The sequence below is a fragment of the Archocentrus centrarchus genome, chromosome 22, assembly GCF_007364275.1.
Source record: "Archocentrus centrarchus isolate MPI-CPG fArcCen1 chromosome 22, fArcCen1, whole genome shotgun sequence".
Classification (NCBI taxonomy): domain Eukaryota; kingdom Metazoa; phylum Chordata; class Actinopteri; order Cichliformes; family Cichlidae; genus Archocentrus; species Archocentrus centrarchus.
The window spans coordinates 19,070,794-19,095,196 of NC_044367.1; the positions used below are offsets into that span (position 1 = coordinate 19,070,794).

A 24,403-nucleotide genomic window follows, 5' to 3' on the forward strand; every position below is an offset into this window, starting at 1 on the left:
CTTCCACACAGCAGGACATGCCCAAAAGGAGGCACTGTGAATCATTTCCCCTCCGCGAATCACCACCTTATCGTGGTGGAGGGAGTTTGTGTGCCCTAGTAGCTATGTTACTGGGGCAAATTTGCCCCTGGTAGAATTTCCCAAGGCAAACTGGTCCTGGGTGAGAGGCCAGATTAACAGCAATTCAGAAAACCCCTATGATGACAGAGAGATCCAGGGACCAGTTCACCTTGCCTGGGACAGGGTTACCAGAGTCCCACCCTGGTAGGGGCTTGAGGACATTCACCTAGTGGCTGGGCTTAGGCCAAAACAGCTACATGGGTTAGTCCTCCTGTGGGCCCACCACCTGCAAGAGGAGCTGTAGGGGTTCAGTGCATTGCGGTTAGTTAGCTGTGGAGGCCCTGATGGTTCCATCCCTGGCTTCCAAAATTGGCTTGTGGTACATGGAATGTTCGTAATATGTGATGTTAAATACATAAAACATAATCTGTGATATGCATCTTACTACTTACATTACTTATTTATTATAATAGCCACAGTATTCATTATCTAAAGTCTAAAGGGAGCATTAATTAGTTGTTTTAAAATGCAATTATAAAGAGATTGAGCAGCTCTTTAGAAATCATAATAGTTCAATAATGAGTAGCCTTAAGCTTTTACTGACCTGGTCTACATTGTTGAGCCAATCCTTGTTGGAGGCCAGCTCGGCCATGAAGGCTTGATGTTTCTGCCACTTGCTGTGCAGGTTCCTGGCCTCATCGTATGATGTGTCTTGCGCTGTCAACATCTTCTCATTGATCCATACTGTTAGCTGAAACAGGAGTAAGAACATCTAAGACCCCTGCAAATGTGGCTATAATACTTTGGAAAGTGATCTAAGCATCAACTACTTAAGTTTATGCAGAAGCAACTTTACACAAACAGGGTTTACTTCTTTATCTTTGCAGAACACGGCATTTTCCAATTAACAAAAATGGGACCTCAAATCTAAACATTAGGACAGGGGAAAATACCAAAGCACAGTGTTCTAATAAACCCAGCAGGATGTGTTTGGCAAATTAACTCAAATAATCAAGAGATTAAAAAGAGGAAAACACTATGATGTCAAGTGCAAGCGAAGGAATAATTAAGCTAATAATTAATGCGCTAATTGATGTTTCCCAATGACTAAATAAACGTAAACCGACAGTGAACTCACATCTTGAGTGTTTTGCAGGAAGTGCTGCAGGTCACGGTTATCTCTGAGCTTCTCAGACACCTCCGCAGCTCTCCGTTTATTCTTGTCATGCCTGAAGTGAAGACACCGAAAAAAAAAAAAAACAGAAAACAAGAAAATGCATTAAACATACAGTAAATCTTTCTTTTCCTCCAAGAAATCCTCCTGTGACATAATTCAAACAAGATGTAGTTCATGTATCTACACAAGTGTCTCCTTCACTGAAAAAAAACTGCTTCTCTGCTACACTGAAGAATAACTCTCACTTAAAAATCAATATCCATTACTGCAGGTGCCTGTCTACCCAGCTGAATTATGGGAGTTAATGGGAGTCGCTCCCATGCCCTCTCTACACCTTCTTGTTGATGTCTTTTAATTGCTGAGCTGAGAAGATTAGACCACTACCTGTGCTTATATTTAGAAAAGAGCAAAAAATCCTTCACATTTTACTCCTCCACCTCTATTTATATAATTTCTCAAGTAGAAAACAACTTTTTACATTTACTGAAATACGACACTCACGCACTGAATTTCAGATTAGATTTTGCTTGAGTATCCTTTGCTTTTTTTGTACTTCTGTGACATTTCAGGAGGATATATTGTACAGTTCGCTGCACTACATTTATTTCATTTTTATTTTTTTAAATCATCATCAAGTTGTCCATGATCACTGCTCAAATAGTTGAAATCATGTGAAGCTCGAATACTATATCATAACCATATTACTCCAATGCAACTGCCCTTCTGTCAACCCCACGCTGACTGACCTGTCCTGGATTGAGTCCATTTTCTCCTGAACTTTCCCAGAATACAGGTTGTTGCTGTCCACCAGCCGCTGTCCGCCCTGCAGAGCGCCGTCAATCTTGTCCTCGTTGGCGTCCATGGTGCTCACAAAGTCCTCGTGCTTCTTCAAAGCCTTCTCTGCCCCGGCTAAGGTGTCGGGCTTGTCTATGTGGGCTAGAGTGTACTCCTGCAATAAATCAGCCAAAAATTTTGTTGGAAAAGAAACACAAGAAAGGAATACACAAACCTTTAGATTGCATTATATGACAAGCACGGGGTGTTTGAACTTACTGTGCCACATTCTTTCATGCTGCAACCTTTTATATACCTGCAGTATCACTAACCCTTCATTAGCATGCTGTCCCATGTGGTAACTGATGACTCCTCCACTTAAACATAACATTAAGACAAGTTATAATCTTAATGCAGTACCTGGTTGTTGAGGATGGCCTCTACAGCCTTAGCATCTCTCAGGAACTGCTGGAAGCCCAGTGCCTGGTCCAGAAAGTTCTTGCGGCTGTCCCACATTTTCTGGAGTTCATACCAACCACGGTCCATGCCCTTTAGCCTCTGGTCGAGCTGCTGGTACTGAGGATCATCCTCCTGATCCTGGGTGACCTGAGCACCGGTGTCCCTCACACGGTGAAAGTCCTCTTCGTGGCTGTTTATGTCTTCGCGCACAGCATCATGGAGGCTCAGCTGCTCCTCAGCTTCTGGCAGCGTGGCAGGCATTTCCTCTGATGCCACGGCTTTCTGGGTCTTGAATAGCCAGGACTGGAAGTCATCCATGTCCTGGAGGAAGGTCTGCAACTTGCTGACCTCACCCAAAGAGTCCTCCCTGTCTTTCAGGGTCTTTCTGAGTGTGTCCCAGGCAGTGTCCAGCTGTCCTCTGCGGGCCAAGATGTCTGCTGCATTCTCCGGGTGGTCCTGGGCCAGCTGGTCAGCTTCTTTCCGCAAGAAATTAAGCTTGTCTTCAATGGCGGCTAAATCTCTCTCTATACCAAAAAGTTTCCTTTGGATGGTCATAACAGCTGCCAGGTCATTGCCCAAGTCCTGTGTTGACTCAATCACCCGTGTCTTGTCTTTGATCCAGGCTTCTGTCTCATCACACTCCAAGCCATAATTGTGTAGACTAAGAGCAGAATCTACTCTCTTTTTCTTCTCTTCTACCATTGCCTTGAAAGCCTCCCACCTAGAAAACAATATTTTATAAAGGTTAAATTCATTTCTGTGGGTTTTTGTTGTTATTACAGTATCTTTGGTAATATTTAACATTATGGATCTGCAATTTCCTAAAATAATAGGAAACTTTATTCACATAATCTTGTCACATTTCTGTGCACTGGTTTGCAGAGCTTTTCATAAATGTAAAAAATAAAATAAATAACTGGAAACGTACAGCTTTTCAGGAATTTTATAAGATCTTTACAATAAAATAATTTCAAAACCTTTTACTATATGCTTCAGGAGACATAAAAATATATGTATTTTTTGTACTTTGTTTCAGGTATAACTAACTTCATTAAAAGCACCTCTTATTCAGTCGCGTCTGACATTCCTTAACCTCTTTGGTGCGAGGGTGTCTGCTGTCCTCAAGCTGTTTCGCTGCTTTGTTGACCTCATCTACTCGTGACTGAACATTTCCCATTTCTTGAGCCAAAATGCTTAATCTGAAAACAAGGAAATGTTGGTTAAACTAACATCTGCAGTGGATAACAACACATGATTAGTAGATGTAATGGTATTTACAAAAAGGAAAAAAAAACACTGTTTGAATAAGACATGCAAATCTAATTCAGGAGTGCTGAAATGCTTAAAACATAATTTGTGTGTGCACCTGTTCTGTACTACTTCCAAATCCTCTAGCTTCTCAGGCACCTCTAAATCCACCAACCACGTCTCCTTCTGGCCCATCCAGAGTTCACAGGCATCTGTTTCACTAAAGATGGTGTACAGAGCCATAGCATCATCAAGCTTCTTCTGTCTCAGGTCAGCCAGGGACATGAGCTCCATATAAAGGTCCTTGATGTCTTTCAGACGTCTCTGGATATCTGGGGTGTTTTGCAGCTCCTCTGGCAGTGCGTTGGCCTGTTTGGACAGAGCATCAATAGTGGTTCCATTCTTGATGGCTTCATTTTTCAAGTTGCCGTGCTTTTTCAGTAGCCTCTGAGTGGTGTACTCGTCATGGCCAACATCGTCGCTGCTCATCTGCCTCTTAGCGTCCAGGAGCCAGGCCTTGAGTTCATCAGCATCTCCCTGAAACTGGAAGAATGTCTGGGTATCCTGAAGGTTCTGTTTTCTAAATGCAGCCAGTTCTTCCAGCAGCTGCCACTGGCGCCTTAAGTCATCCATGCACTCTTGAATCCTTGGGGAGCCAAAGTGTTTGGCCTCAATCATCTTATCTCCCTCAGCTAAGACCTGTTCAAGGTGGGCACGGCGGGCTCCAAGCTCATCTTCAAAAGCGCTGTGTTTGCTTTGGAGCACCAGCACACTTGTCAGATCCCTGCCATAATCCAGTGAGGAGAAAATTTGCTCCTTCTCCCTGATCCAGCTCTCCAGCTCTGTTACCTCCCACAAGAAGTTCCAGAAGCGGCGAGACTGCTCCAGGCGAGCTCTTCGCTGGGCAGCCAGAGCGCAAAGTTCCTGGTAGCAAAAGTCCAGGTGCTGCACCCTATCCCGGATCACTTGGGGATCACATGGCTTATAGCCTAAAAAGAGAGTGAATGACAACATAAGGGTGTTTACTTATTTCATTTTCTCTGCTCTGCTGGCATCTGTCTGAGTGTGAACTTTATGGCGAACAGCTTATAAGGACTAATCCATCATAGAACGATCATATACTGGATGTGACCTATGTTCATTATACTGTGTCCAATACATCTTATTGGCAACTATATCTGAGAAGGTAGAGAAGGAGAAGGAAAAGGAAGAAGGAGAAGGTGAAGAAGAGGGAGGAGGAGGAGGAGGACTAGGAGGAGGAAAAGGTGAAGAAAGAGAAGGGAAAGCAGGAGAAGGAGGAGGAGAAGAAGATGAAGGCAAAGAAGAAGGTAAACAGAAGACATTTTGTGTTGTTAGCAGGATTAGTGGTTAGATATTGCTTGAAATAATTACTTAATATAAATTCCTTTTGTACACTTTTGTATGTTACTTTTCGATGGTTTTGCACTTACTGTCTCCATTGGCAAATTTCTGAGCAGCAGCGCTTGCATTGTGTACCCTTTCTGCCTGCAGAGCGATGTCATTCTCTAATAAAGCATGTTTCTGTAACAGGTCTTCGACTTCCAACAAGTGTTTCCCAAAGTCGGGAGACAGCAGTCGATCCTGCAGAGTGGGAGAAACAACTTAATCCACTCGATGTTTTGAATTTATTTAATTTTTTTGGTCTAAGTATATTGCCCTTACCTTCATCTCATCCATCCAGCTGATGATGTACAACATCTCCTGGAAGATCCTCTGCAAGGTCAGATTCTTATCTAGACGCCCCCTTCGAGCCTTCAGTAGCTCCTGCAGATAGTCCCAAAGACGCAGGACGTTGTCTTTCCTCACATCAATCCGTTTGGCATCATGGTAACGCTCTGACTCCAGCTCCTTTGAGATGTCCACCAGGGTCTGAACACGCTCCTCATATGCAGCAATGTCCGTCTCAATAGCATCATGCTTCTTTTTAGCTGCTTCCACTGCTGGCAGGTCATAACCAAAGTTATCCTGATCAAGAGAGAGTGGAGGGTGGGCTTTACTTAACTTTTTGCTGCTCAACTTTTTTCTCTGAGTCTCTTACTCATTAATCCCTTAGTAATTATTTCTATAGTTTCTATTCTAAGTTTCTAGTTCATTCAGCTAGTTTATATATTCTAAATGTTACTATCCCCAATACTTTTACTTTAAATACATTCAATTATTTTAACACTTTACTCAGTTTAGTACGCATGTTTTCAGGGCAATATTTCTCAGTTTTAGTGCTTCGTGTCATTTTTTTAAATGAAGGAACATTTAAAAAAGCTGTGAAAACAACCTGCAGCTTAAAGGAACTAAAACATGATCTTTGCGTTGAGACCAAGACTTCAGAACCAAAACCTAGCATGTCACCACACAAAGAGCATATAAAAACAACAAACCAGCATTTAATAACAGCTGTAATTTGGCTGTTGTTGGTTTACCTGGGCCACTAGTCTCTGGTTCTCCACAAGCCAGGTCTCCCTCATGGCAGCCTTCCTGTCAAATCTTCTTGCCATCTGTTCCAGCTTCTCCTGTCTGATCAGCTCGTCTCTCAGGACACGCTCCCGCTCATGCTCCGCCCTTTCCAGACGCTCCCAGGCCTGCACACAGATGATGGGAATCATCATGAGGGTTTGCAGTCTGTGCTAGTTGGTAATCATAACAACTACAGCAATTTGATACTTTAATATTTAAAAATGAGGAAACTTTTTTCTTTGATCCCATCCACAAAGAGCTCAAAGGTCAACATCAAGGTCAGAGCACCCCTCCTGGAGCTGGTAAGTATCATGACTGATGACACTAGAGGGTAGATATCTGCTGATAAACCTAAGAAATCTTGAACTTAGCTGAGAGGACTACTCTCAGTGGAAGACAGATCCCAAACTAAGCTGTGTTTTTTTTTATTGTCTTCAATTAAATGACTTATTATTTTGTTTAGTAAATTACAAGAGTAATTCAATTCATTTGTATTTTAATTGTTCCCTCAAGCATGTACTTTGCTAAATGAATAAACCCAAGCACAACCCCAAACCACAGAGATAATCTTCCTATGAAAGATGCTCTTAAGCATTGATTTTGATTTGTCTCCAAATGGCATCCAGGCATCTCACCCTATTGATATCTGCAACCAGGGCTCCCTCTTTAGGTGTGTAAACCCTCTGGTTGTTGGCCCTCATTCGACTCTGGATGGTGAACAGCAGCACCTCGAGGTTTCCTTTCTCCTGGAACCTGAAAGAAAACAAGGAATTAGACTGCAAATGCAGGAGGCTGCACAGAAAGTACTACTAGACATTAAACATCAGATCAACAGTAGCCAGTGTGTGCATGGCAATTGCTAGAAAGAAGTAATTCCACTTCTTTGGATGGTCCTGGTCCCTACATGAAAATTTTATCAAGGAAAATATATCTAAGCCATATATACAGTTTATACACTACATAGACAAATGTAATGTTTTGAGCTCCTGATCCAGTTATTTCATTGTCACTGTACTGCAGGGAAGCTGTCTTTGACTCACTTGGGTGGTTTCTCTACAGTGCGGTAGGTGTTAAAGGCCTGAAGTTGCTGCTGAACGCCGGTGAGAGAGTTTGCAAGTTTCCGGTTGTTCAACACGACGATGGTCTGTTCGATCCACGTCAGCAGGTCTGACGCCAGCGTCTCGTACTTTTCAATCATCTTCTCCGTCTCGATGGCTTGATCCAGAACCTGAAGAAGGAGGGATAAGATAACCAGTGAAGTAGGCTCAATTAATTCACATTAGCAACGCGCATCATCCTTCCATCTCACCTTTCCTATTCTCTTGCCCTCAACAGCGAGCTGCTTCATCTTGGAGAAGTAGTGGTAAAATGCCACAACGTAAGTGATAATGGACTTCTCATCTGGGTTCTCTGTGAACACATCTATAAAACAAAATGGAAAACAAGTCAGATAAGTCACCCCCAGCCAAACCAGAGACCACCAGTGGTCTTCTTTCCACTAGACACAATTCTCATAAACAGTCACTCGCCTTCTGGATCTAACAGTTTGGTCACACCAAGCCTCTGCTCTGCAACATTGAAGGCATTCTGGAGATTGTGGGTCGGGTTGGACCTCTTTAAGTTGTTATAGTCCACCAGATCTGGGCTGGGAGAGAAATATGGAGAGGGTAAGAGAGCAAAATGGATGAAGCAGACAGAGTAGGAGAAACTGAGCAAATGGATTTCATGTGTGTTTACACTTCATAGCTGGTGAATTCATCTCCCCTTACCGGTGTTTGTGTATGAGAGCATTAAAGGCCATGCCATCTTTCCAGCTGGTGGTGAAGTTTGTGATGTTGACACTGGGGTATCTGCAAAACAACATTACAGAGATGTCACTGACTGAACAGGAGGAGGGTTTCTAAAGAGGCTGTTGTTTAAAATCATCATCTGGGTTTCGTCCTGCTTCTCAACCTTTTATTTCTGCAGTTTAAAGCCTTGAAGCAAATCATGTGTTCTCTCAGAATGGCGGCATCCATTTACTCAAAAGATCACACTTTTTTTAAGGATCTCGATAGATAGAAAATCTAAAAGAATGGATTCAGAGCTCAATATAGCTGGATGCTAACAACCACACTTCAAGTGATCTTTTGGGAAATACATTTGTTTTCTTACCAACGGTGAGTGAAAAGACGGCTCCCACTCCTGCATTCACACTAAACATGAAGAGAGCAACTGATTTGCTTAGCTTAATAAGTCATGGAACAGGGAAACAGCTGGATTATCTGTGACTAAAGGTAACAAAATCTGTCCACAAGCATTTAATCCAGTGTAAATGTTTCTTTTACACTTTGTTAACTAGGCAGGGGAATTAGTAGATGCTTTTTCCCATCTACTAGCTGGTTAGCATCTTCCTATCATACAGACATGATTAGAGTTATCAGGCAAACATATATCCAAACAATTATTAATTTCCAAGATGCACAATAAATCTTTAATTTCCACTCTGCAGACAATATAATGAGATAAAACATTATAATCGTATTAAAATTGAAACATGAGTATTTGTGATTACTTCAGCCAAACATTTTTATTTATTTTTATTTTATTTTTCAGTTTTAAAGACTCTTAAGGCCACTTTTTGTCACAGCTGTTAAACAGACGTTGTGAATTGTAAGACTTTTTCTAACTACTAAGAGGCCAGAATCATATTAGCCCCAAAGGACATTTGCAATAGCTTGATGATGCCAGGGGTCACATGTAGCTCTTACCCTGCAGTTTTCATCTGACACCACAGAAGTAGAGCATCCTTGGCTGAGCGCGTCTCCTTCTGGTCCGCCTGGCCCGTTTCCACAATGATGTCCTGGATCTGAAGAACAGCAACAAGCACAGCTGGATGGTAAATAATGAAACTTAACTAATGTGTCATGTTTGCAATCAAACAAGAACAAACAGAAATCTAACTGATATTAATATCTTGCTAATGGGTTGCACCAGAAGGGAACATTTTGTTAAAGTGGCACAGATATCACTTTGAAATGCATCATTTATCATAGCATGAAGACGGGGGGAAAAAAGAGGTTTTTATTTGTGTAAAAGGAAAAATAATCTCAAGTGATACATCATCAGTGTTATTAGCTGGCTGGATTCTCACAAAACTAGACATTACATCCAACTGATAGAAAGAGGAGAGGTAATTATCGAAGTTCTTATTTTCCCACACAGTGGGCTAGTAATTAGAGCAGTGATGTGATCTGAGAGACAGGCCCCGAGAGAGGGGCGCTAAATTTAGCCAGCTTTGGTTCTCCTTGGTTTATGCAGACTGAAAGATCCAGACAGGACCGAGTCAACTCTTTCCTTTCCCGTTTCCTGTTCTTTTTTTTATTTTTCCTTTCTTTCTTTTTGAAAGGCTTGAACAACACAGCGGGCCATACTGTTTGAAGTAACATTTCCAAAAATAGCAGAGTTGCTGTCAAATTAAAAATAAATATATGGCCCCTCCAAGATGATAAAAGAGTCAAGCAGACATGTTCTGATGCTTTGGATGCCCTTCTAGCAGCAGATGATAATGGCTGGAATCTGAAGGCACGGTTCTGAAGGAAAAACAAAAACTAAAAAATAAGACTGCAAGGCTGCCAGTGGAAGCAATCGGGAGACTGCGTGTTGTATACTGTGGCTTCACTTCAGTGCAAATATAAATGTGATTAGAATGTAATTAACACATGTATTTAAATAAGGAGATGCCATGCTGTTAGTCAGTGGTAGCATAACTATAGTATGGCATATGAAGTACAATGACATACTTGAAGTGATTGTGCTACTTATAAGACCAGCTAATCAGGGTAGATGAAGCTTTTAATGTGCATGCTGAAAAAAACATGAATATTAAGTGATTGCTGAACTGTAATTCAATTTTATTTATATAGACAATTTGTAACATTTTAAGTTTTAGTATATTTAGTAATTGTGTACCAACTCAGAAACATGTAAATTAGCTTTGCAAACAAGATCTCTGCCCTTTTAGTTATGGTGGATGCCATATTTTACATTTATATGTATATAGTGTGCAGTATAGTTTACATATACATGACACTACTCCATATCTTTAAGGAAACAGTTCTGCAGGCTTCTTGAAGGAAATTCAAAGCTCTTCTTTGGATGTTGGCTGCCTTTTATTGCATTCTCTGTCAAAATGATCCCACACTGCTTCAGTAATGTTAAGGTCCGGACTCTGGGGAGGTCAGTCCATGACTGATAGTGTTCCATTGTGTGTGTGTTTTTACATGCAGGTGCGCTTTTACTGCATTGGCAGTCTGCTTGGGATCATTTCATGCTGAAAAATGAAGCTGCTACTGTACCAATCAGATGCTTTGCAGATGGTACTGCAATGTTCATCAAAATGTCTCCTTCGTATCTACGTTTACCTGGAAACGCAATATGATGGTCCAAATGAGTCCGAGGATGAGGCGATGGTTGCCATCGACAATGTCGTGGGAACCCATGTTCTCCAGGTGGACCCTCTGCTCTTTGAGGAACTGAAGAGCCTTGTCCACATTTTCCAAACAGTGGATACGCATCCTGCCTTTTGTGGGTTTTGGCTACAAAGACCAGAAGAAATGGCAAAAGATTGAAAGACATTCCAAAAAAAAAAAAGAATGACCACAAGAGAGTTATGAGAAATACAAAGAATATAAAGAGCAAAGATAAATGTTAACGTAAAGTGAAACAGAAATATTTCTTACCAGCCGTTCACCAGATAGCACCTCCAGCAGTTTAATGAGCATCCGTCCGTCCCGCAGGTCCAGGTAGAGGTCAGAGATGCGACAGCCGACCCGGGACAGAATTGAGTTGACCCATTTAGTGAAGGTCTTCTTCTGAACCGCCTCGCGCTCATCTGATGAGAGCACAAAGTTAAGAAAGAACATGAGCTCCATGAATAATGCAAAATCCTCACAGCTGCAGAGGAGCAGCACTGGAGCTGGTAGGGATTTACTGTCTTGCACAAGGGCACTTTAGATGAGCGGAAGCCTGGGAGGGTGAAGGAAGAACCTGGCAAGAGTCACAGAACATCTGCAAATCTGTTTCAGAGCCACAGAAATCATTCAAGTTAAATGAATCCTCAGTAGGTGGTAAAGAAAAGGTGTGTGCTTCTGCGACTGCTACAGAGAAAAACATAAAGTTATCTAAAATAGCTGGCAGCTTTGTCTGCAGCCAACATCCACTCAAAGCGTTTCCACTTGTTAAATTCATAAAATCTGCCTCCAGGAAATATTATTTCCACAATACAAATGACTATGAGACAGCGAGACATTTAAATGGACTCTAACCTCTTCTACATATGGGAAGATGCCATAGTGTCCCTCTACTACAACAAAATGATGCAGGAAATTATTAAAAGAAACAGTGCAGGTTTAATTTTGTTAAACATAGCTGTACTGCTGCCCCCCTAATTTATATTACTTTTTAATGAAAAGTATTTTAATTAAATGTGATTGGCAGATACTCAATATTTAAAAAAAAAACAATCAACCAGGTGGAAAACACTTTGATGTCTATATTACTCATATTATCTGATTATCAAAAAGAAATGTCACTTCAAAGGAAGAATCTGCCGTGGGCCTCCAGTCCTGTGCACTGTATGCTGGTTCAGTAATCCATCAATATCCACCTAAGGAAATTTTCATTAAACAATCACTATGCTGCCCTTCTGGAGAAGACCACCTCTGTGACACAGCCAATTTTAAAGGACCAGGCCCATTATCCCCACTGTATTTGTACAGTGCATCTCTTTTATTGGAATCAGAACAGCATGTCAATCACACCTGTTAAAATGCTGAAAATTCTCTAAAACTGGCAGCTTTGATCTTTTACTTAAATCACAGAGCAGATATTACTGGTCATTCTGCTTTAGCAGGTAAATAACATGAATGCTGATATGTCTGCTCACCAGGGAAAAGCTTTACTGTAACTATCAATGTCTCCTCAGACTTTATGCAATGTAATAATGCCACACGTTGTAATTTTGATGAAAATACTCCACAGGAGGTTTGCATGAGAACTCGAGAATGGCAGGGCAGAAAGATGAAGATTATACGAGCATCACACTCTGAGAGGTTTTTGGGAGGATGAGCGCTGCCCACATGGTGACACATCACGCTCACAGAGACACACACATCATATTAAAATGTACGGAAGATATGCCTCCTACTCAGTAGCAAAAATAAAACCAATTTTGATGGGACCATATGGCAGAAAGACCCAATGTACTATACTCTGTTTATTTTATTTATGGCCAAAAGTGATGTGAATGGAGATGTGGGAGGTCTGAGTGGGTGTATTGCTGTAAACGGGCATTCAGTATGTCTACACGGTCTACCTTAACTAAAACATGAAATATTACACTGTCATTATTTATTTAACAACTAACCAACTAAGCCAAAATGCAGAAGCAGTGTATTAAAGTACAGTACATACACCACAATTCAATAGATTGTAGAACTGCCTTTAGCAACAATAACTTGAAGTAATAATTTTCTGTATGATTTATCAGGCTCTCACATCATTGTGGAGGAATTTTGGTCCATTCTTCTTTACAATGTTGCTTTAGTTCATTGAGATTTCCACATAGACAGTATAAAACATGCACATATAAAAAATAAAGTCAATGTCGAAGTACCTTAAACCTGCATTCTATCTAAATGCCACCAGATGGCGATAGCTGTGGTTGAAAAAGACTTCTGGTCCTATAGAAGTCTATGGGGAAATGGCTTTCTGGCATCACCTCAATGAACACTTTTCTGCTGACTTTATGGGCTCAGTCACGTGTTTTGCATCGTCATAAATAAAAAATTGTCTATTTTATGAATATTGGTCATACCAAAATGTTTTAAAACAGAGGTATGAAACCGCATGCCCATTGCCCATTGTCAATGTCAATTTTATTTATATAGCACATTTAAAAGCAAAAGAGTTGACCAAAGTGCTTCACAATTTGACTGCAAAATAAGCAAGATGGAATCTATAAGACAATAAAATAAATAGAGCAAAACATAAGACATAAAAACATATAAGTCATTAGCCAAGTCACAGTCAGACCCGACTGTGACTTGGCTAATGACAACACATCTGTTTTTATGCAACAATATGCCAATGGTGGAAACTCTCAACTCAAGGCTTCAAAACAGGAGTTCAGAAACCAGTGGGTGACGTCATCATCTTTCATACTGTCTGTGGGTTTGCAGGTGTTCATTTATGCACAGCTCTCTTAGGGTCCCACCAGAGCATTTCAATCAGGATGAGGTCTGGATTTTGGGCTGCAACATTTTTCAAGATCACTTGTTTTATTTTTCCAGTTATTTAATAAAACAGCATTTAAAATGTCATCATATTGTTCGCAGTGATGACCCCATGAAAAATAACATAAATCAGAAACATTGGTACAAATTGCTTTCCACCAGGTAAGCAAATACAACCCATGGATGTTCATAGCATGAAATTATTTCAAGCTTTGAGTATTTTATTATCAAAAAAGGGGCTGATGTCTGTGAGACTAAAATCTCCAGAGTGAAGTGAATTTAAAATTAAATCTCGTTTGGCATCTCAATAGAAATTTGTAAAAGGATAACTTGATTTAACACAGAGGATTTGAATGAAGCTCAAAGACCTGGTGGACTAATTTAAACTGGATCAAGGAGAACAGAAGGGTGATTCTTTCTGATTACACTAACCTTGATTTTACTCATGACTCAGTACAGACCCCCCCCCATCCTCTACCCATTTTTATCCCACACACAGCTTCTTACAAGTTTATCAGGTCAGTGATGAGACACTCTCTCCTCAGTCATCCCAGCTTGCACCATGTGACTTCCCTTTGGTCTGCCTGCTGCAGATCGCCCTGTTTATTCCTGAACCCAAATACAGCTGCAAACTACAGAGTGCAAAGGACTGCATCCGTAAGGACTAGCATAATAAATGATTCAAACACTGAGGCTGTGGAGAACAAGCAAGGAACAGCTCAAGAGGAAGAACAAAAGGAGAGGTAATAGAGGGAAGTTGTTAAAGATATTGATTTAAAGGTTAAAAAGGACATAGAGGGGGGAGACAGTGAGTCTGGTAGGTAAACCTGTCAGGAGGAGGAAAAGAAAAAGAGGGCAGGTCAGAGCCAAAAGAAAGTAATGGGGTAGAGTGACTGCAGTCTTTCAGGTTTAGTCTAAAGAGACCCATCCAGGAAAACAGACTAAGATACATCACCAGCAGTATCTCCCGTACTTTTAAAAACAGCTCAGCAAGCAACTTTGAAGCTGCAGCTGAGTCTTTAACATATCAAAGAGAAGAAATCAGCCGTTATTGTATGTAAAACACAAGGTGCGGCAGGGTACTGTAAATAAATCATGCTTCATTCTGCTCCCTTCAGCAGAACAACAGCACACACTGCTCCGCTACATCCACATGGATAACCAGCATGAAAAAGTAATGACAATTAAAACATGCAAAGCTCCATTAGTGGTGTCAGCGTTGATTTAGTGAAAATGGTCACATCATTATCTGTCAGCGGCAGAGACAAAAAAGAAAGAAAAAAAAACCTGAATAAAAATAAAAACTGACAAATCCTTTCAGAACTATTTGGAGTGCTGCCTCCAGAGGATTTTAGAGAGGAGAAGGCGATTACAGTACATCTGTGCAACGTGCACAGAGTTTTGCCGTATCATTTCACATCGGGAGACCTTGAGAGGGGACGGAACGCACATGGATGCTCCCGGCCATTTAGGAAGCGCGGGAGGACAACGGGGGAGGAAAAAGAGGAAGGGAGAGCGTGAGGGAGGGAAGCTGTTGTCTGCATGCACCCCACTGAGCTGTCTCCAGATGAGCAGTTCAACAAGCTCCATGTGACAACAGCGCTCTGTAAAAAAAAAAAAAAAATCCCTCAGCCCTCTTTGGAAAACTAAGTTCTGTTTAATCCCACAAATTCATTTATGCTTTTTCGGGGTTTTTTTTTTTTTAGATCTGCAGAAAATTATAATATCAATGTGATTACTGACAAAGATCTGGTCATATCTGTGATTTTAATATTCTAGTATGGAGTTATATATTAGATTTTATCTTTAGTGGTCTCCAAGGCAATTTACAATGTAATAAAAATTCATAGCTTATTGAGAGGAAATTCTTTTGTTGGTCATTGTACTCATATTACAAAGCATTGCTGGATGTAAATGTTTGCACGGCAAATTGCACAGAACAAAAAAAATTTTTAAAAATCACATCAATTAAAAGTAATAAGACATCTATTACGGATCATTACTGGACATTTCACAGATCCACAAGAACTGAATGAATTGTTGAGTGGTTAACATCCATCCATTTCAGATGATACCTGGGGTCAGAAATTACTAAGGAAGACATTTAAAGTGCAGCTCAGTGTATGAACTCAAGAAGGTAACTAAGGCCAGATGGCTGCCCAATTTATCTGCATAAAAGAAATGTAATTAAATTAGCACCATCACTAATGATTTTCGAGGCGCTTCAGTGTGAGAATGTGAGGCCAATAAGCTTGCTGAATTATGACCTTCAAATATTATTTGAAGAGTACTGAACTTAACACCATGAATTGTTGATAGAGAGCAGAGCAAATTTGTAAATGTAAGGCAGGGTTTTCCTGATGTTAAGAGAGTACTTAATAATAGAAAGCCTAAATGGCAGTTAGCTGCCTATGAGACTGTTAACATCCAGTTTATTGGATACGAGTACATGCTTACTTAGGGCCCTTTTACCAGGTGGCTAACTGCAGCTTAAAGAACTTTTTGGTTTCCTAGCAAATGCAACATAAGAATGAAAGTGACATTTAATATTTAGGAGGGTGTCAGTGTGATTTTTGATTAATATGTAAGTGTTAGACCTTGATTAAACCTGCTGTATTTCAATAATCTGTTCATTTAAAAAAAAAAAGAAGAAGAAGAAAAAGCTTTGTTGAAATATTTACCACATTTGCACATTCTAAAATCATAAAGAAATAATAAAATAATATATAGTTGATACAAGTGACTCATGTCGAGGTCCCTTGCGCTCTATGGAGGGATGCACCATCATTCTGGAAGAGACCACTCACATTAGCAGAGAAACATCACTGCATTGATTTGCAGTGATCCAAACCATAATGTTACATAACAGACCCTCCGGACACCCTCAAGGGTTCAGTTTTTTTTCCTTTCATACTCTAAACACAAGATAAAGAGAGAGATAAAGATAAAGAGATAAAGAGAGAGAAAAAGTCCAGAGGTTTTCTTGGCTCACTAGTTTTAAAATTAAGACATCGAAATAAGGCAGCTTAAACACAATCACTGACAGGGGTGGGAATTAGCACACATATCCTCCGGAGTTATGCTCTGATTGCTTACTAATATGGGATATGTTGTATATTTGTGGTAAAGCCAGTGAAATGTTTCTCTGAGCCATGCCAGCACAAACAAGAATTATGATTTTTTTTTTTTTTTTTAAACATCAGCCAAGGTCGTGAACTCACCGGGAAAAAGAAGTCTGGATCAGCAAAATCCAAGATTTTTAATTCAACTGAGCAGGAACCTGATTTATTAGCCATTAATTCAACTTTTTATTAATTTTTCATTTGAACATCATTTGTGTAGTCCAGCTCAAAAATCTGTAATGCTAGTGTGTAACACAAACACACCCCAGTTTGTAAACCGATCGATCAAACATATGTGAAAGTGTTACTGTTAGCGGAAAGTGAATCGCACACATTTAGATACAGCTCATAAATAGAAACTGGCTGTAATAATAATTTGTGAGACGGGCTGAGCGTTACTTTACTGTTCGACTGTTCGTGGTGCTGCTGTTGCCATGCTATTAAATATTAAATGTAAGTGCAGCAGTCGTGCAGTATGTCCAAATTCTTTTACTTTGCTTTAAAGTTGTTTTTCCTCACTCACTGACTGGACTGCAGCAGCATCTTGCCACGCCTGTGTTTTGTCCTTTATCCAGCTTCCCGCCTGCTATCAGTGCAAGCCTTACTAAACACTCCTCTGTTTCACATGCTTTTACTTCGTAATTTCATATCCACTCTTTGACTCCAGTGAAAGCCCGATGACTTATTTATGCTGATGGAGTTTCCCTGTATAAAGCTTGATCCGTCTTTTCCCACAGTCAGCTCTTACTGAATGTGGCCCAGTGGTCTCAGAGCACCCCCCTTACATGCCTGAGTCATGGCACTGCTAGTGCTACCTGTCCCGCAGCTATGATATTGTGCCTTGTTAACAAAGCTGACCACCACCTTCTGCTGGCCTTGATAAATCTCACTTATAGTTCACATATTATCACATATTTGTACCACCAAAAACAGCTCTAAAATTTGGACTTGGAATAGATGAGAACTGGTCGTGGATAGGATCTGTCCAGCTAGCTATAGCAAACTTTTAGTCCAGTCAAATAAAGGTCAGTAGGTTAGGTTCTGCATCAACAATCATGGGATCAAGCATACTGTTTCCATTTGCCTCACTCCTATTGGTGTCATTGCAAAGTTATATCTTATTTTAAATACATATATAGCTGTTCAAAACCAAATTTTACATTACATATCTGAACACTATTTAGATGTCCTTTAGGCCTCTAAATGACTCAAAAATGACTCACTGGGTAGCGCAAGCAAATTGTCTGAGTCTTTATTACATGTACTTGGCAACTGCTGAACATCAGATTAATGCATATTTGATGCTCCCAAGGTTCCTTGATGCATTCTGACCCAAAAGCATTTGGAGTCGATGCAAAAGAAGCAAGTGAACTGTAAAGCCTGGCAAAAGCTTAAAGAAGACATTAACAATAATCTGAGGATCAATCCAGTGGTGAGATTCTATTTATAATTAGTACACTTGAAAGGGGAGGTGCACAGGCACAAGTGGAGGAAAATAAAAGGTTAATGGTCAATCAAACAACTCCAGGACTGTTTCCTGTAACCTCTGTAGGAGAAATACTCAACAACAAAAGAAAAATGAGCGGATGGTTGAAATCAATAAGTGGAAAACACAAATCTTATTCTGCCCAGCTGCATTCTTGACCAGATCTCTGTAATAGTAGGTAAATAGGAAGTAAGTAAAATGTCATGAAATGCATTTGGTGAATCAATATACATCTGAAGACACATCCCTGATTTGGGGAGGCTTCAAAACTTTGCTGCTTCACGTATCAATTGCCTCTGCAGTCTGCAGAATCAGTCAATACTTGAAATCTAGCAGAGGCAGGGGGAAAAAAAAGCATTTCCCCTCTCTGTTCCTGCATCGTCTCCTCCATTTTCTTCCCCTCACTAATGCACTCCTGTCATCGGGGAGTTGGATAGCATAGTGCAAGCTAACAAAAATCCACTGTGACGGCAGACCTCTCTTTTAAAACCTTAATAACACAGGCAGGGAGAAGGTAAAACCATCAGAGAAATTGATTATTTTTTAACACCGCCGACGCAAGTCATTCAGGGAGACAGGAGGTTAGGAACAAAACTCTGAGGCTTTGTTCTTTGGAACAGTTTACAAGGAGTAAGGGCCTTATGGAGAATAGGTGGCAAAATGATGAATATGTTTGTTGTTTATAAATAAAAACCAAGGCACATAAGAATGCGTAACACGAGCTAGCCATGAATGGCTTTGGAGGGAAAAATATCTCAACCTTTTTAGGAGTTTGCCTATGAATTATTCAGTCAAGTCAGTGAACAATTGGGGCAGAGCCACAGCTTCCTGAAAATAAATAAATTACAACCAAATACATTTAATAAAAGGGCAAACGCTATGGAAGTTTGCACTTTTTTTTTTTTTTTTGCTGCTGCTGCCTTTTTCCAGTTTTCACAACAGGATGACAAACTCACAGTTACTCAACTCACAGCTCAAACCCCCCCTGCTATCTCACCCTGGTCTAACAGCAAACCCAAGTTGGGGAAGGGAGGGGCATAATTGGAAAAGTGTTTGTGAGGCAGGAGGGACTGGACACACACACACACACACATACACACACACAGACACACACACACACAGCTCTGCCACCAGGTCCCTGTACCTTGCAGCTGCCTGAAGCGACCATCCAGGATCGAGTTGAAACAGATGTTGGAGGTGCTGTAACTCAGCCAACGTGCTCGCTTCATACTCTTGGCTGAGGAGGAAGAGGAGGAGGAAGAGATGAGGGGGGCGGGGGGAACGTGGGGGCGAGAGGGCCGCTGACGTCTGGGGGTGCAGGACGAGGAAGAGGAAGAGGATGAGGAGAATGGGGCCAGCCCCGTGGGCGCCACGGTGAGCGGGACATGCAGGATGGTGCCATTCTTCTCCGGGTGGTGCTCCGGCTCCTGCTGCTTGTAGGTGCTTCCCCCTGATGTCTTCCTGCTTTCAGGTTTCTGGGCCCTGTGTATCGCCGGGGTGCTCCTGCTCCGGCTGCTACTCACGCTGACCCGCACAGGTGCTTCCTTCTCAGGTGGCATGTAGGGCCGGCTGGAAGCCTCTTTGTTCCCTCCACCGCTGTTCCGAATGGTTGCAGTCTCCCTGCTGCTGGCCTTCAGGCTGATCTTGACCTCTCTGAGCCGGGGTTGGCTTATAGGGGCAGTGCGCAGCAGGCATGGGCTGCTCATCTTGACCCCCAAACAACAACAGCAACACACACCGCCTCTGGAGCCGGCAGAGGAGCTTGGCACTCCACGTCTCTCTTCTTCTCTGTCTCTTGGCTCTCTGTCCTCCTTTCCAGATCCCTCTCGCATTCACTCCTGCTCCCTCCCTCCCTCCTTCCCTCCCTCCCTCTTCTTCCTCCTTCTTCTTTTTCACTCTCTCCTCACTACTGCCGTGATGATGCTCTGCCTCCACTCTCAGGCGGCACAAGAGCTCAGGCAGCCTTCAGTTCAGATCTGAGTGGTTTCTCCAGCTCCATCCGTGCATACAGTATGTTTCAGTACATCCACGTGTTCCCACAAGTTCCCGTCATGACATCACTGAATGTTAACTGTACAACTGGAAATGGTAGTGATTTCTTAAGCCAATAGACCATCATGAAACTCAAATGTATCTTAAAGAAACATATCTTTTCTAGGCTAATGTAAGACGCAGTGTAAATGACTGAATATCCAATACAGCCTGTATGTTCTTTGATGGCATGCTTGGAGCATATTTCTGAGTTCACAAGCTGTAAATCAGCAGTGGGTGTCATTCACAGCCTCTCTCATCTCTTGCTTCTCTTATCACTTTCCTCCCTCCTTCATTCTTTCTCTCTCTCTCTGTCTCTCTCTCACTCTCTCTCTGACAGGAAACACTTATTGCATTACAGCACAGCACTCTAACACAACATCACCAGCACCCACACACAGAAGCCTTCATCACTTAAAGAGACAGAAAGAGACAGCAAGAAAAGTAGTGCTTCTTGATAAAAAACATCCTGGACAGGAGACAAACCATACTGGAAACCCAGAAGTATGAGCTGGTATCAAACCTCAGGAGCTTTTTTGGGAAACAACAAATGTGTGTCCAGAGTATCAAGTACTGAAAGCTGGTGTTATTGCTCGGATATGAGAGTAGGGATGTATCGATGTACTGGCTGATGTTATGGTTGGACTGCCATCAACCTATCAGCAAAAAAAAGATGACATTTATCGATGAAAGAAACTGATGTTTATCTGCTTTGCCCATTTTTGTCAGGTGCATTTATACTGAGATATTGACTGTTTGGAGCAAATGATTACAAAATTGTTTGTAAAAGAGGAATTTGGGTTAGACTAATGAGCTGCAGCACTGAGAGAAGAATATGACTGAATGTCAATATGACTAAATGTGATCAGGGTAAAGTTAGATCAAAAGTCAGCCAAGTGAAACGAGTCGGTCTGCAACATAATTCTCCATTTTAAAAAAAGAAGAAGTAGTTTTTGTTGTTGGTTAGTGAATCCAGTTTTTCCACACTGGATTTAAATTCTATACCCACCACAACAGCTTCACACAGAATGTAACAGCCAGTGCATGTTTAGGCAAAATCTGATCCATAAAAACAAAAAAGAGTGTGTAAAAGCCGTAAATATTAGACTTGCATTAGTCAGGTGGATCCAAAGATGACACAAATGTTGCTCTGTGCCTGCTGGGTGTGTTAATCAGCCACTGTTCACTAATAGCTTTGTTATATAAACTTTATGCAGTGATAATGTGTGAAATTCTTATATGGCTACTTGTGAATTTGACAAACTTTTATATTTAAAAAAAATCCTTTTGTTCAAAGTTCTTTTAAGACTATATGTTGGTGTCAACATCATTAGTATTAAAATATTTTGAAATATCCTAAGTCCTACAAGAAGTCTGTACTCTACAGAGATGGATTTGTTTTATCACCTTGTGGCTAACATATCTTGCAATAACAATATTACTGCCCTCAACATAGTGTAACCCTCCAGCACTCCCCTTTTGTGTTTCCTGCTACCACAGAAACATGGCTATTTAAAAACCCTGTGCAGCCGAACCACAGGTGGGTCACAGCTTACCAGCTTAGCCAGAAATCCCAAAGATCTGTGTTATGGGAGGGAGAGAGACGGGGCAGCTGTCCAGATCGGTCAGACACTGGACATTCAGGGAATGTGCAAGCGATCCCAGTAACTTGCAGAGGGTGTGGAGCGGTGTCGGGGCTCAGCTGCTGGGCGTGTGTAAACGCAGTGAGAATCAACCATGCACAACAAGCCCTGGAGAGCGCTAGCAAGAACTATGGAGTAAAATCAAAGATGACCCGTAGTGGGATTTTTGTAATTTTTCTGACAAAATCTGAGTGAAGGTTACAGTTTTATTCAGCCCGACTAAAGTTAAACAGACGCTCACCCTTTATACAGTAGCTCATCCCGTCTGACCTTCTCACACTTTTAAAAAGACTGTCATCTCAAAAATCTGTCACAGAGGACACAGCCTGTTTACTATGCAGGCACTCACCTGCGAGGGCCTTGATGCGTGAGCGCTCAAACAGCCTGGCAGAGCTGTTGTCATTGTCTAGTTCCTCATCAGAGAGGTCAAAGCGGGTGTTGATGTGGCTGTACTGCTGCGTGATCTCCACATTGTCAAAATCTGTGGTGGAAGTCATGGCGGTAGCCAGGGTGGCAAGCGGGCGGGGGGACGGCAGGCAGCGTCCTCAGGTGCTCTGGGTGAAGCGGGAGATGAGCAGATGGAAAAAGCGGCAGGATGAACCTTGAATACTGAAGGCAACCTGAAACAGAGGGCAAATACACGGATGTAACAATATGATTGATTAGGATTATGACACAAGACCAAAACTTTTCAAGGATTCTAAGAAAAATGATCTCTGTTCCAAAAAGGCTGGAGAATTAGGCCACAATGATTAGTAGATTAAATGATTAACTGAGTCAGCATTTATTTTTCTATTTGAGCATCACATTCAACGAATTGTAAGAATTTTGTGCTTTTACTTGTCCCACATTACAGTACATTTCATATCTTTGCATTAAATTACTTTATTTTGGCATTAGGGACAATGTAAAAATGATCTAAAAAAAATACTGTGCATAACAACCAATGATGACTCACTTTCTCTCTACAGTTTGGTTTTATTTGGGTTTTAAATTTCAATCTATAAGAGGCTGCATCTATAACTGACACGAGAATTGAATTTGGGCCAATTTGGGCAAATTTCATCAACTGCAGTTCAAGGATATTTTTACACAGAAATCAAATGTATGGCAGCTTTCAAGCTCCCCACATGAGCTTCTGTCCACCCCCCCACCTTGTCTCCATTTTGTAAGTGTGACTTTGGTCAACTGTCACAGCGCAGTGTGTCTATGTATTCTTCATGTGGAATGGCGGGTTGAAGGGCAACCACTCAGATAGCTCTATCTGGGTGCAGCATAGCTCTCTTATCATGCCACACAGGGGGAGGGGAACCCCTCTGTACTGCAGAAACGTGACGAAACCGCCTTCTTTTGAATGATGCCGCTCACGTAGTTTAAAGTACGGACGTGTTCGTGTTTGCGTCTTTTTGTTGGTGAGAGTAATCATGTGAGTTGAAGTGAGGCGGGGAGTCTAACTTAAGTTTATACTGCATTACATGAAGCACAGGGGGGTGAAGAACATGGCAAAGTCCCACGTTACAGCACAGATTAAGAGTGCATGCATGTTTCTTTTCATGGCATTAATACTCGATTACAGACCAGGCTAATAATCTACATGGGTTGTACTTTTTTTTTGCACGTCTCTATGAGTATGATTATTATCAGTGATGCATTATTTTACTGTAAGTGTAATACTTTTGATACTCGGGGTAGTTTAACCTGTCACCTTGCTTAATATTTCCTATAATAATCATCATTATGCAGCTGCATAGTTACAGGCTATAGTGATCAAATTACATTGAAAGGTAGCAGATGAATTAAAAACATAAAAATGACCTTAAGTTGTCCCTACTGTAAGAACCGTATTTGATTAAATGCACACAAATTCAAACTACTGGGGCTGTTTGTTCAGTCCATTCAGAGAAGAGGCCCTCAGTGATGCACAGCGATGGCATCCTACAGGTGTCCCTCCTCCTGCTGCACAGTATCAGTCCTCAGCAGAGGCCTGTTATCAGCACGTGAACGCTCCACCCACCACTGGGGATCCCCTTATCACCTCATGCACAGCCCGGCCAGGATGACTGCACGACGCACTCATACTGCATAAACCCTCTTTACACGCCATACAAATTCATATTCACAAACTGTCACAAAGCTATGAGAATCTAATCATGTTTGGGGATTGACTGACTGCTCCATTTAGCTGCTGAACACAAATCGCAGCATGTTTATACACGGTGATGCTGCAGTCAGTTCCTTATTATAGACAGTCCAGTGACAGAAAGGTCACGAGTTCACTGCCTGCCACAGCAAGTGTGCCTCAATAGCAAGGTGTCCTCTTTTTAACTGACTGTTTTTAATCGTTTTCTCATTTCTTTTTCTAATAAATAATAATTGATAACCTAAAATAATTGATTAGCCAACAAATACATTATTTGGACTGTTTTTTGCATATTGAAGTTCAAAAAATGTCACTGACATCCACATGATGTAATTCTGTTTAAAGTTATATTATCACTGCTATCACTACATTACAAAGTCTAAATATGACATGAAATTGATATAGATAAATTCTGAAGCTGTTATTTGCCTCTATTAATATTTGATGACATAATTTTTGTCTCCTCTTGGATCCATTCCTATAACCCATTGTAGATACGGACCCCAGAACATGTTCC

At 41.2% G+C, this 24,403-nt stretch overlaps 1 protein-coding gene across 2 annotated transcripts in view; it reads right to left on the reverse strand.

Annotated features, from left to right (window-relative positions):
- sptb (spectrin, beta, erythrocytic) overlaps nucleotides 1-24,403 on the reverse strand; it is a 42,125-nt gene that overhangs the window by 15,603 nt on the left and 2,119 nt on the right. Inside the window, exons 2-19 of one of the 2 annotated variants that reach the window (XM_030718133.1) lie at nucleotides 22,096-22,366; nucleotides 10,912-11,063; nucleotides 10,594-10,767; nucleotides 8,941-9,038; nucleotides 7,960-8,040; nucleotides 7,720-7,835; nucleotides 7,500-7,612; nucleotides 7,231-7,418; nucleotides 6,826-6,943; nucleotides 6,157-6,315; nucleotides 5,402-5,704; nucleotides 5,170-5,320; nucleotides 3,837-4,707; nucleotides 3,532-3,669; nucleotides 2,432-3,191; nucleotides 1,984-2,186; nucleotides 1,199-1,289; nucleotides 665-811 (exon numbers count right to left, since the gene is read on the reverse strand). In XM_030718133.1, the coding sequence (XP_030573993.1) occupies nucleotides 665-811; nucleotides 1,199-1,289; nucleotides 1,984-2,186; nucleotides 2,432-3,191; nucleotides 3,532-3,669; nucleotides 3,837-4,707; nucleotides 5,170-5,320; nucleotides 5,402-5,704; nucleotides 6,157-6,315; nucleotides 6,826-6,943; nucleotides 7,231-7,418; nucleotides 7,500-7,612; nucleotides 7,720-7,835; nucleotides 7,960-8,040; nucleotides 8,941-9,038; nucleotides 10,594-10,767; nucleotides 10,912-11,063; nucleotides 22,096-22,243 (4,011 nt within the window). In that variant the 5' untranslated portion in view covers nucleotides 22,244-22,366. Of the gene's footprint in view, nucleotides 1-664; nucleotides 812-1,198; nucleotides 1,290-1,983; nucleotides 2,187-2,431; nucleotides 3,192-3,531; nucleotides 3,670-3,836; nucleotides 4,708-5,169; nucleotides 5,321-5,401; nucleotides 5,705-6,156; nucleotides 6,316-6,825; nucleotides 6,944-7,230; nucleotides 7,419-7,499; nucleotides 7,613-7,719; nucleotides 7,836-7,959; nucleotides 8,041-8,940; nucleotides 9,039-10,593; nucleotides 10,768-10,911; nucleotides 11,064-19,216; nucleotides 19,779-22,095; nucleotides 22,367-24,403 lie in introns of those variants that run through there. The other variant, XM_030718134.1, reaches the window with a different exon arrangement.